The sequence below is a fragment of the Chelmon rostratus genome, chromosome 15 (genome assembly GCF_017976325.1).
Source record: "Chelmon rostratus isolate fCheRos1 chromosome 15, fCheRos1.pri, whole genome shotgun sequence".
Classification (NCBI taxonomy): domain Eukaryota; kingdom Metazoa; phylum Chordata; class Actinopteri; order Chaetodontiformes; family Chaetodontidae; genus Chelmon; species Chelmon rostratus.
This window is the reverse complement of record NC_055672.1, coordinates 10,314,199-10,326,678: the sequence shown is the minus strand read 5'-3', so window position 1 is coordinate 10,326,678 and position 12,480 is coordinate 10,314,199. Positions and strand designations below refer to the sequence as shown.

General features: G+C 47.8%; 1 protein-coding gene across 5 annotated transcripts in view; it reads left to right on the top strand.

Moving 5' to 3' along the window:
• The window catches only part of meis2a (Meis homeobox 2a), a 79,969-nt gene that overhangs the window by 27,594 nt on the left and 39,895 nt on the right, over positions 1-12,480 (top strand). For 4 of the 5 annotated variants that reach the window (XM_041953467.1, XM_041953464.1, XM_041953469.1 and 1 more), the window contains exon 8: positions 6,009-6,154. In XM_041953467.1, the coding sequence (XP_041809401.1) occupies positions 6,009-6,154 (146 nt within the window). The remainder of the gene's footprint in view (positions 1-6,008; positions 6,155-12,480) is intronic. The other variant, XM_041953466.1, reaches the window with a different exon arrangement.

Below are 12,480 nucleotides of genomic sequence, written 5' to 3'. Positions count from 1 at the left end.
AGCCTGCCTCCTTTCTTTTATACATCTTTATTCCATCTCTTTTCTCCGGGTCTTTTTTCCTCCTCAAATAAAGCCCCCTTTGGATGTCTCAGCTGACATTATGCACACTCCACATCTGTGCAAAAGCAGCACTTTTCTGTGTGTTTGTATGCACATATATATGCACCGAGGAAACTAGAAATTAGAAAAATTAAGATTTCAGGAGAATTGTAGTTGCAGTTAGAAGGTTAATTGCACCAATAGTTAGTTTAGTCTAAAGCCTTCCTTGGATAATGTGCATAATTTGTGCACCCATTGCTAAATTTGAGGTTTTTGGCAGATCATAATCTTACGAAGAGATCAAGAGAGTTCTAGGCAGTGACTCTGGAGAAAAGGCAGTAACCAGGAAGCCTGGCCCCCTTCCTCCCTCTCCCCTTCTGGACGAACTACTCTTCTTTGGCTCCAGGGGAGAAGCTGAAAGGGGAGGGTGGCTTTGCTCCAGCCCTTATTTTGGGTTAAAAGGTAAAATAGCCTAACTGGCTGTTAAAAACAAGTTTTACCTACAACCCTCCACCCTCACCCCTCCCCTGTCTCTCTCTCTCCACTTCAACCTCACCCTCTATGGTAGGGATGTGCACAGTGGGGTCAGCGCTGTGACTGTGAGAGGAGAGAGGCCTTGTATTGGTGGAGAGGCGATAGTTATCTCCAGCATTCCAGGGATGACAGAGAGATATCTGCCTGATGGCAGGGTTAGGGGGCTTAGAGAAGGGGCGGAGAAGGGAGGGAGGAGAGGAGGTACAGGAGTTGTTGAGCAACTACCCCTCTCCCCCCTCACCTCCCTCCTTCCTTCCCTCCCTGCCTTTCTTACTGCCTGACTGCCTCGCTTCCCCACACGTAGAAAAAAACCATCTAATTAGAAGCTCTTATTCCACTTCATTTAAGGGAACACTTAATGATGTGTTTTTGGGGGGAGACAACTACACATTACTTCTCATGCAAAAGGAACCACTCAGTCGTAGCGCTCAGGATGCAGATACAGCTGTGTTTGAGATGGGTGTTTGTCCTCATTTCTCCGGGGTGTCATGGCCAGCGGAGAGGAGAGGAAAATGTGGTCGTCGTTCTCTCCTTCACCTTTAGCCAGTGCCCTGGTGGTAAGCGGGGGCGGTAAAGGGGAGGCGGGTAGTGACATCTGAGTTTGGCAGGGAGACTTGCTGAAGGAGAGAGTTTGTTGTAATTGCTCTGACAGGTTTTAGGGCTGTTAATGACTCCGGCCTGAGCGCTACCAATTTGTCAGCATGCTTGCTGTTTACTAAGCTGTTGTTTTATGGTCCAGTGCAAGGGGCTGCTGCTTGTTTAAGCACAGATCAGGAAATAATCAGCGTAAAACACTGGCTGCAGTGGTGCAGCCACACTAAAACAGTTCTGTTTAGAGCCCTCATCTACTGTATGGATCTGAATGAGCGCAGTAAACCATATGGCGTGGCCACACGAACGCGCTGATCGGTTACTTGCTGATAGAAATTGGACACTCAAGTGTGTGTTTTATCATTAAAGGGATTATGTTCTACTCGTTAGCGCTCGGCTGTGTTGTATGTTACGCGAGTGCGAAGCATATTGCTAGCATGCGGTTATAGCCAGAAGACCTGTAATCCCCCGACGGCACAGAGCAACAGAGGGCCGGCCATTCCGCTAGTGTGAATAGAGCCAGTACGTGTTTGTGTATGTGTGTATGGGAGAGAGATTGTGTGTGCGTCAAGAGCATGTGGTCCCAGAGCCGGCAAAGACCCCTTCGTAAATCCAGAGTAAATAAAAGGGGTAACCAGACGGACAAAAGAGGAGCCCCCACTGCTTCTCTCATTCGCTGCCATTTGGGGGACTGAATGTGCTAAACGCCGCTTATGTTGGCTGAAAAGTTGAGGAGAAAAAGAGGGAAAAGGGAGGCTCTAAATCCCCCTCTTCTTTTCTCTTCATTCTCTACGGCCAAGCCTGCAGGGCTAGAGGTGGTGTAATAGGAGGGTGTTGGAGGGAGGGTTGGAGGGCCCGGTCACTATGGTGTGCTAAGGTAGAGCAGGCCAAAGGAGCTCCTGGTACAACAAACCTTTTAGCTTCTGTTCCCCGCCTGCTCCTCTCTCCTCCTCGCCTTTCTCGGGACTCTCCTCTCTCTTCTCTCCTCATTTGGGTGAGCTTGGGTGAACATGCCTGACTAGTTTGGGCTGACAGGGGGCTTGGGGGGTCTGCTGTAATTAGTCACTTTAACCACAGCTTCCATAAGCCACTGCCTCTACACTCTTGCTTCATTACCCTGAAACAAACGCCGGGGCCTCCCAGTGCAAAATCACCGCACAGCCTTTAGAATAATACACACACAACATCTGAAGCTTGTCTGCAGGCTTTTCTGTAGGTGCATTAATAGTATAGGGACCAATAAGTCTGGAGTGTTATTTGGTAACTAACCATGACTGGGTTCAAATGTTTTCCAACTATTGACGAGTCATTATTCATTCATGCATGGGTATATTGGAATGGTAGAGCAGCAGAGGGAGGGCATTCTCGGTGTGCTGATAGATGTGTTACTCGTGGTCATATCCATAATGCTTCCAGGGCTGACTAGACCTTAGTGGCCCCCAGAGGGCCAGGGCGCGTCCTAGACATGAAGCATGATCTCCAGCGTCATTAGGACTCCCTTTACTCTCCGCAGAGACTGCAGGACACTTTGTGCTAAACCGGTTCTTTGTGCCCCAAATCCTGAAGCGACCCTGAATGTGCCAGCGTTAGATAAGCAGAGTTGCAGCGTGTTTACAGTCCTTTCCCAACCCGTTAATGAGCTCAGCCCTGAGACCAATTTACTCACAGGGAGATATATCTGAATGCATTTTTAATAACCACCCACTGGTGATGAGAGAGGGAATGTATGTGAGCGTAATGTGCTCTTGGACTTGTGCTTGTTTGTTTGCTGGTGTTGTCATTCACTCTCTCACCCTCATTGCGTCTGGTCATTGTCTTCCATCTTGCCTGATTACACCGTCTCTGTGCATATCTAAAAATATGCACAAACTTTCATTGCAAGCACTTTAAGTCAAGATATTGATAGAGTGGGTGGGGGAGAGGGAGAGAGGAGCAAAGAGTGAGGGAAGACAGAAAGAGAGTGGGGAGAGCGGGAGCGGGGGGTGGGGGGGTACGTCTTTTTTTCCGTCTCCAAGGGCGCTGCTTTTCCAAAAGTGCCTGGGGCTACACTCCAGCACCTCGGCTCCCCTAGGCCTTTCGGCTGCCTCCTAATAGCCAACCCCCATCTGTGTCACATGGCCAGATGATGGGACGCTTCCCCCTGCTCTGCCCTGCACTTTTTCTTTTTTTTTTCCTTTCCCCATTTTTTTCAGAGTGCACATCCACGCAGGTTAGAATGGCAGAGTTGCCAGGGAACAGTCAGAAGCCATTAGCGTTTGGGACAATTTGCCCTGCAGCGTTCCTTCTCTCGCTCATAAGAAAGGAGTGGGGGTGGATGCAAAGCACCAGCTCTCCTTTAGATGTAATGAGGTTGTGCAAGTTGGGTCGTCTTTATTCTTTTTCCACTCCTTCTTCTCTTCCTCCCGCTTCTTCTTGTTCCTCTTCTTTCTTTGTTCCTTCCTTTTCACCTTCTGTCCACACTTGATTTTCCTTCATCCTCTCTTTAGAATACACTTATGTCTGCATGTAGATAGTAAGTAAAAAAACAACTATTAGCACAACTGTTATACTGCCACATGCCAGATCTATGTACACATGACAGTATCCATGTGCACGTGAGAGAAAGACAGAGGGAAAGAGGAGCTGAAAGCCTTGGAGTCTGGTTTCACCCTTGCGGGCTAGGGCAGGAGGCAGCGAGCATGCTGGGTAATGAAGTGACAGGTCAGTCTGTAAATACGCATGGGTCGCTCTGGCCCTGGCCAGGGGGGAGGCTATCGCATTGCAGTGAAAATGGAAACGTCAATAAAATTAATCTGCCAGCCTTTTGGCCACTGTGTGATTCTATTGGATGAGCCTGACTGCTCACAGCAGGAGAGGGATTTGGAGACTAGCTCGAAAATCAACACAAAACCTAGCAGCACACAAACAAACAGCCAAACTGTGTATCAACATTATTCAGTGAGGCTCAAAAGCGGAGAAACAAGAGGCGGGTGGTTAAAATTCACAGCTCACTAGTTGTGTTGTTATTGAAGTTTGGAAGCAAACTGGGGGAGTTAGACTTGACTTCCGTCTGGGTCGCATTTCTCAGGAAACCCCTCACAGTCAGGGTAGGGCTATGGCCAGACCAAAGTTTATTGTTTTAGGCTTTCCTGAACAAGGATTCGTACTTAGCCTGGGATTTACGGCATTTGCCACTAATGAATGCCCATTCTACGATTACAACACCCCTCGTCTGTGTCCCCATTCCCATATGTCCTTCAGGAGGGCTGTTGCTTCCCCAACTTCACACAGGGAGCGCAAAGTCGGCACTTCTCTGTTTTCCTCTTTCGTGTGGCTCTGCACTAATGATGTGGAAGGAAAACACTGTGCACAGAAAGAAAAGAAAGACAGAGAGAGAACAAAAAAGAGAGGGGAAAACAAGGGGGGAGGAAAAAGAAGAAGAAAGCGGGGAAAAAAGTTAGAAGTGGGGGCCCCTGCTGTCCTTGTATTCTTCATTTATTTTGCATTTGATTACGCCACCAGTCGGATCCTTTTTCTTTCCCCCTTTTTAATGTTATTAGTTCAAATATTTATGCGAGATTAGGGCTTGTATAGGTGGTTGTGATTGACGCCTCCCCAAAAACGGGAGGACATGCGAGTCTGAATTTTGAGAACGTCAGGGTCCTTCTACGCCTTAGTGGAGGAGTTTTTCAGATACATAATTTAGATGCCCTCAAGGAAGGCTTTCAAGGCATTTGTGCCCGGGGGCAAGAAAAAATAACTATGACTGTTAAAAGTAAATCATTTTTGCTAATGCACAATTAATGCCGGGGAAGAGGAACAAGAAAAAGGCAAGGGACAAAGATGGAAACTTCGATTTAAAGGAGAAATTCATGCCGGGGTATGCGCATGTTTTCCTCTTGAAATCAAACGCTGACGGACATTAATGCAGGCGAAGCCGCCGCTGGCCTGTCATGCTAATCTTGTGGCGGAATGGGGAGGGGTTGCTGCGAGGGAAGGGAGCGGGAGAGGAGGACTAAGAGAGTCGGGGGTTTGGGGTGGGGCGGGGGAAGCAGACGAGTCCATTATGTGCATCGAACTGCAACAATGAACCACCCCAAATCACATCCCTACTTTAATACTCATGCGTCTCAACTGGATGCCGTGAATTATCCACGCCTTTGAGTTTTGTTTGTGTGTGTGAGCATGTGTCTGTGCACGCAACGCCAATGCACGAATGTCGGAGCGTTGCTGCGTCTGTCTGCGTAACTCCTTCCTGTCCCCTTTGGCTCTCTTCAAAAGATGAAGAAAAAAAATGCTCTACATTATGTCAGGCATGCAAATGTAATTGAATTAATGACGTGAGTCCAAGCCTCTACTGTACGTGAAGGCTCCTTGTCCTTTTTTGTTGTCGTCTCTCTCCATTTTATTTCTTTCCTCCTCCTCCTCGTCCTACTGTAGAACTGGAATGAGGAACCTAGTGTTTCAGTGTCCAACCATAACATTAGAGTCATTAACCCCTGTTCCCCTCTCCCGTGCTCTGGGGTATAGAGCAACTCTGCTAGGCCTCTGTGTAAACCCCTCACTCTCTGTACAGGCCTTCGTCTAAGGCCATCTAAATCCCCCTACCTCCACATCTCCACTACACAACACCGGCTTTGCTGCAGTGATTCTCAAGGCCTCTGTGCACTTTTGAATTCCTTCGTAGGTATCTGTGGTATTTGTCCATTTATCCATCTTTCATGAGCCTTAAACTCAGCTTTGACTGCTTCTGACTTCTGTTGCAGCCTTGAGAGTTTTGAGATCAGGATTTATTTTTCGAGCTTGTTCTGAGTCAGTGGTGTTGTCCGGGATGTTATTTAACCCCGGGTTTGGTTTCTGTCCAGGAGATGGCTTAGACAACAGCGTTGCATCGCCTGGCACAGGGGATGACGATGATCCAGACAAAGACAAGAAGAGGCAGAAAAAGCGTGGCATTTTCCCCAAGGTGGCCACTAACATCATGAGGGCGTGGCTGTTCCAGCATCTCACGGTAAGCACGACCATTACTTTTTTGGGGACACACATGCATGGAAACAGCCTGGGTAGAAACACACACACACACACACACACGCTCAAAAAATCCCACTCAAGCACACGCACACACCTGTCAGACAGTCGTTACTGAGGGACTGAGTGACGGCAGTGCTGCGATGCTCACCTGTCAGCCACCTGTCAGAGGGACACAGTGACCAGGTCAATCTAATCAGTTTGGACTGTTTGCTCTGCCCGGCAGAGGAAGAGCGAGATGGACCAACAATCCACGACATTTACTCCAAAATGAGATGCACTGTTTGTTTGGCCTGGAGAGAAATGCTTTTCTGAAGCAGATTAAGAGAGGGAGTGGTGCATACAGGAGGAGGATTGTGAGCATAAGTGCGTGTAACGATTTAGGTTGAGTATACTGAGTGTTAACTTGAACTCACATTTTGTTGTTTTTTACAGTAACTCCCGCGTAGGTGTATAGACGGTTATGGTGCAAGTACGTAAGCAGCCTGCAGCCGTGTCTTTAAAAAGTTTTTTTTTATTGGAATGAGCACAAATTCTTGATCGGTTTCACACTTTAAAATCCGGTTAACTTTGTGAGATTTTCTCTTACGTTTAAGGTTGAGATGGAACATGCTGCCAAACAGTTCAGCCAGACACCTCATCCAGTTCACACAGCAATGCAATATGGCTTCGACTCAATATTCAAATGCTACAGTGGCTCAGAGATACTTGGCAAAATGTTGAAATACTCCCTCCTTAGCTGTATGTGTCAGTCTGCCTTTATGTCCGTGTGTGTCAAGTATAAGGGGGTGGACCACATGTCCCCCCACCCTCGCTGATGTCAGGACATTATCAGAACATCAGGCTGTATTGATTTTGCAACGGAGGTCAGATTTCAGGAGGAGGTGGCCACGCCAGGACACATAAGCTGCTGAGCACGTGGCTCGCCGTCCCAGAGATGGAGGGACAATGCAGGGGGAAGGGAGACCTAAAAGAAGAGAGAGAGAGAGAAAGCAGAAGAGACTGAAGTTTAGAGCTTCAGCCTTATGGATCATCTGCACATTCAAGGGGTCAGGTGCACCCTGCGCCCCCACCCCCTTTCACTAGCGCCCTCTCCCCTGCCCAAAGCCCCTGTACCCTGATTACCTAACCAAAAGCCCAAGTAATGTGTGGCCAGCAAATACGGCCTAATTGAAAGGGCTGTAAATCCATTACATATTGGTCAGGGATAATCAGGAGTGCTTTAATCACTTTTATCTATTCAGGAGCAGTGAAGCTGCAACAGCAAAGCCCTGAGCCTCACAGGCCTTAGCAGCTCCGCCACGCCAGTCTGCATGCTTATTATTCTCATCATTATCAAAATGACTTCACAGCTGTTCACAGCTCCATCGCTCCCTGACTGGAGACCTCTCACCAAACCGTACAGGCCGGGCTTCATTCAGAGGCTGAAGGCGGGAGGGAGGCTGACCTTTTTTTTAAAATGATTATTACGGAGGATTTTTTTTTTCTGCTTATTCCTTTCCTGAGCTTAGAGAGAGTTCCAGTTTTGCTGGAATTGAATTTACTGTATGTTCATTCACACATGCACAAAGTGCAGGAACGGATGTGGGTTTATACTAAAAATCGTTATTTGGCATCTTTCAGCCTCAGCAGTCCCCTCTGTAAGACACGCAGAAAGAAATGCAGAATGATGCATAGAGAGCTTTTGGAAGAGTTGCCAACAATTTTCTTTAGAATTGTTTTAAAATTGAATTGAAAGAGTGGAAAGGAAAGGGGGGGTGGCGCCCAATGTTGTGCACAGGCACATTTTTCAGAGAGCTGGTTAATTCAGACAGAGCAGAGCTTTCAAGGCCCTCTTTCTCTCTGTCCCTCTCTCCTTTATCACATCCCCTGCTTGTAGATGTTCTCTCCAATCTTTATTTGTTTCCTTTGTGCAAGGCCCTGGCCAGTCTTGTACAAATAATAATCCCTCCCTTTTAACCTGCCTTCATTTCTCTACTGAGGAAGAGGACTAATTGAATTATCCCCCTTTTCTTCTCACCATCCAATTCTCCCACCCATAAACTCTCACTCTCTCTCTCACACACACACACACTCACACCCATTAGCCATTCTCCTTTCTTTTAGTTTGTTAAGCAAATGTATTTGCTATTGCTGGATGCGTTTGTGCAGGGGTGAATTCTTGGGGACTTTGGCCCCTGAATGGCCTATAGCGGCATTCTGCCATTCATGCATTCATTAACTGAGGGGTGAGGAGTGAAAGGAGCGGCCTTGTATTTTCTCAAACTGCGGGGCCAGCATGGAGCTCCTCTTCCATGAGCCACAGGGGTCTCTCTACATATGTTCTCAACATCCAGCCATTGTCACATCTTCTGAAAGGCTCAAAAGGACAGGACCCCCCTTCACACACAGAAAAACAACACAGGCCAATAGTAACAACTGTTGGCTTTTGGATTCAGAATAAGAAAATTGCCCTCTCCCTCTCCCCTCCCACCCTCCCTTGCTTTACTCTGACCTCACACTCTCTTGGGAGAAATCACAAGATGGTTTTCTTCATGACAGTCTCACACAGAAAGGAACCACACTCTAAGCTCTTATTTACCATCAATCATACCATGCCAACATTCCAGCTGAGGGGGGGAAATACCGTTTTTTGGCGCCATGAAGATCACACAAAATATGCAGAGATTCCACAGTTAGTCTATGGAGAAGCTGCGACTACCCTGACCTCTGCTGAACCCATGTACACATGTACCAGGGAGCACGTGAGCCGGCAACCTTAAATGCCCCATATGTAATTGGCAAATGGCTGGACAGATCAGCTGGTGTTAGCTGGCAGAAGAGGGTCAGACAGTCTCTCCACTCCCTCCTTCTATCCTCCCTCCCACTCTCTCTCTAATACCCCACCCCCCCCATCCCCAACCCAAGAGTTTCTGGATGTCTTCCAGCCACATTAGGGGAAGGAAAATCCCAGACTGTTGGTATAAGCTTTTCAATACTACAGGGAGATTATGTTATCAGAAAGGTAAACTTCACTGTTAGGGGTAAAATGTTCTAACGCACTTCAAAAGCATGGACTCCAAACTCCAGGAGAGGAAGGGAGAGTGACGCAAAAGGATAGGTAGAGGGAGAGAAGAGGGGAAGTGGAAAGAGAGGGTGGCAGACGGAGACCCAGAGAGGCAGAGATGGGAGTTTGTGCTTATTGTTGCAAGAGGTGATGCCCTTTTGTTTGGCAAAAGCAAACTCTAAAATCCACAATTAGCCCCTTGGTGCCCCTTGCCTTCCTTCCCTCTTACCCCCTGCTAGCCCCCCGCTAGCCCGGGCTCACCCCCGTAAAGACAAGGGTCGGCCTCGCAATGAAAACAGGAAGCACTCAACTCCAAAGATACCACTCTGGGCTCTGGCCTTGTCTTTTGACTAGTGCAAACCCTCAAACACCTATGAAAATAAATAAGGGACCTCAGGAGCAAACCGGGCCCTTTTAGAGTTTGCACACGTGTCTGTGTGTTAGCTTGAAGGTGGGGGGGAGACGGGGAGGCAGTGAGAGTGGTCAGTCAGATGAGTAAGTAGGTAGCCCTCTCAAGCATCAAGCGTCTCAGGTTTTGCGCCGGGCCACCCTTTGGCCTGGGTGTTTGGGGGAAATTCTGTTAAGCTGCTAAGCCAGGTGTATTGGTCCCCTGGGCTCCTTGAAAGGGAAGTGATATATCCTTTGGTCATTTGGAAAGTCCTTGGACTGTGAGCTGTGTGTTCAGATGAGATATGTTTACATAAGATTAGATGGCATTTAAAAGTAGTGATTATGACAATACATTAAAGTCTTTTATCCTCTTAACGGTAACACCGACACAGCAGAGCTCACAAGATGCTCCGTTAATACAGAGTGAGGACATATCACACTTTGCGAGGAGATGAGTGCATTGTGCTGCAAACATCATTAGACACAAGTGACAGTGGCTGCCACCCTCCGCCCCCCTGCCAATCCCAGCCCAACATAGCATTAGTCTCCATGACAACAGGGTGTCATCGCCAGGTCGAGCCCTCCTAGCTGCTCTCTCGACCGCCCTTTATAGATGCACATAAAAGAGCCAGCTAGGGTCATTCACGAGACATAGGCGCGGGCAAGGCCGAACCCTGGCAACGGATGTTTGTCCCATGCGATAAACAAGTGTACAAGTCCATACCTCAAAAAGAGAGGGCACGTTGTTTGAGTAGACTAAACAGCTCTGTAGTATCCCCCGTTTTGTTTGAGCTCCTCTAGTCCTTCTAATCCTTGTGTGTTGTTCCAGTACGAGCAGCGTTTAACTGGTGGAGACACACATCTGCAAACAGTTTGAAATACCCAAGCCCTTTCTCCTTTTACGTTAAACTGCTGAAAGCTGTTTATTCCATATTTGCTGGTGCCCGTTTATCTTTCCAGTACACATAGCACAATATGTTTTCCATCCATAGTTAGTTAGTTACTTCACCTACTTATCATTGCGATTACGTTGTTGATTTGTTTACGCGCTTGGATCCTATATAATAGAAATGAACTTTTTAAAGCCTGGAATATTATAATGAAGCAACTTTAGGCCATGTGTCAGTGATGCACATCGAAAATCTGTTTGCTTTTCACCTCCTTAGGTTGTTGCGTGAGTTTGGATGAAGAGAGGGTGGAGACAAAGGAGAAGGAGGGAGCCGGAGGGGGGGGGGGGGGGGTTTAGGGATAAGAGCAAGGGTGAGGAGGGGGTAAAGAGGGGGCTCCTAAGGGTCACAGAGGTGGAAGCCTGGAGGAGGCCCACACACTAATCTGTCATGTGCTCGTTTGCCTCGGAGCCCAAAAGTCAGCTCTCCAGTCACCCGTAGCAACCCAGGCGACAGTTTGGTTCACTGCCACCGTCCGAACGTGTGACTATCAGTGGGAGACGCAGGGAAAAAAAAGAGTCATCACATTACTTTTGGGACAAAGCCCATTGCTTTGTGTGTTTACGAAACAGACGCAAGTGACAATATGACAGCATAGTTTGGTGATGTTTAGCACGGGAGTCATTGATAATGACTGTGGAGAGATCTGTAGGGGGGTTGAGGTTTGGTGCCTGGCTATTGTCTAGTCTCTGTGTTCTAGCGTTGGCTGCTCAGCGACCCTGGAAAACAGAGACACAAGCCACCTCAGTCTGCCATCTGTTCTTCTACCACAGCATGGGCAGACCTCACAGGGGAACACAGCCGCCGCGACACTGCAGTGAAAAGATACAGATGAAACTCTCTACTTCACACAGGAATCTCGTCTTCCTTGCGAGAAGTCATCAACAAACAACAAGATGCAAGGAGAAAACTTAGAAGGGGGGATCCGGTGACTTCCCATTTTCACAGGCTGTATAATTATATGACGGGCCGCATCAACTTTGCCATTTCACTGCACAGCGGCTTTGCGGTAATTTCCAAGTGTTAGTGTGTCACAGCTCTGTTTACAGTGTGCTTTGGCATAGTCGGTCGCCGTTCCAGAGGTTTAGTGCTGCATTAGAATGTAATAAGCCCTAATTTGTTTCATGCTCCGACATCAGACCTTTACACTTTGCCCCCTAATCCAGATCTGGTGTAGCTCCACTTCAAAGCCAAATAACCCCACGTGGAATCCGCTGACATATAAAGCATAGCACATTAACCTTGCATACACTATGTGCTGTGTGTGTGTGTGTGTGTGCTTGTAAAAAGAGCAGACATGTTTTCTTGTTTTCGTGTTTTGTTTTTTTCTTCTCATTTCCATGGGCTCCTCAAGATGAACGTTGTGTTATTGTGCATGTGGAAATGCAGCGATTCCTGCTTAATCCCAACACTTCTCCTCCCTCTACCTCCTGTTTCCCTCCCTCCCTGTTAATTTTCATTCCTGCTGTTTGCATCTTAATGCAGGTTGTTTAATGAAGTAGCAGAAATGAGTGCTTTCGCTCAGGGACTGTTTACGGCACGTTCCCGCTGCATGGAGGTGATTAAGCTGTGTGCAACTCCACAGTGTTTGCCAAAGGAAAAAAAAAAAAAAAGAGCAACCCACAACATATCCTCCAGTAAGACAACAGCAAGGGAAAAACAAAAGAGCAGCGTGTTCCCTGAAATGTGATGCAATGTGCACTTCTTTGAATGAGGTTTTACGACAGGGGTGTCCTCATGGAAGACCAGGAGCACAGCGTGAGATCGACCGGCCCCTGCAGAGGTGACTGCACATGCCCCGACCGCAGCACAATGCAAACAGGGCTGGGCCTGTGGAGGGCAGTCAGATTATAAACTCGCAGCCATGAACAGTGAGAGACTCCTCCAAGAACACCCGTGCACGAAGCTGAGGAGACTTCTTTAAGG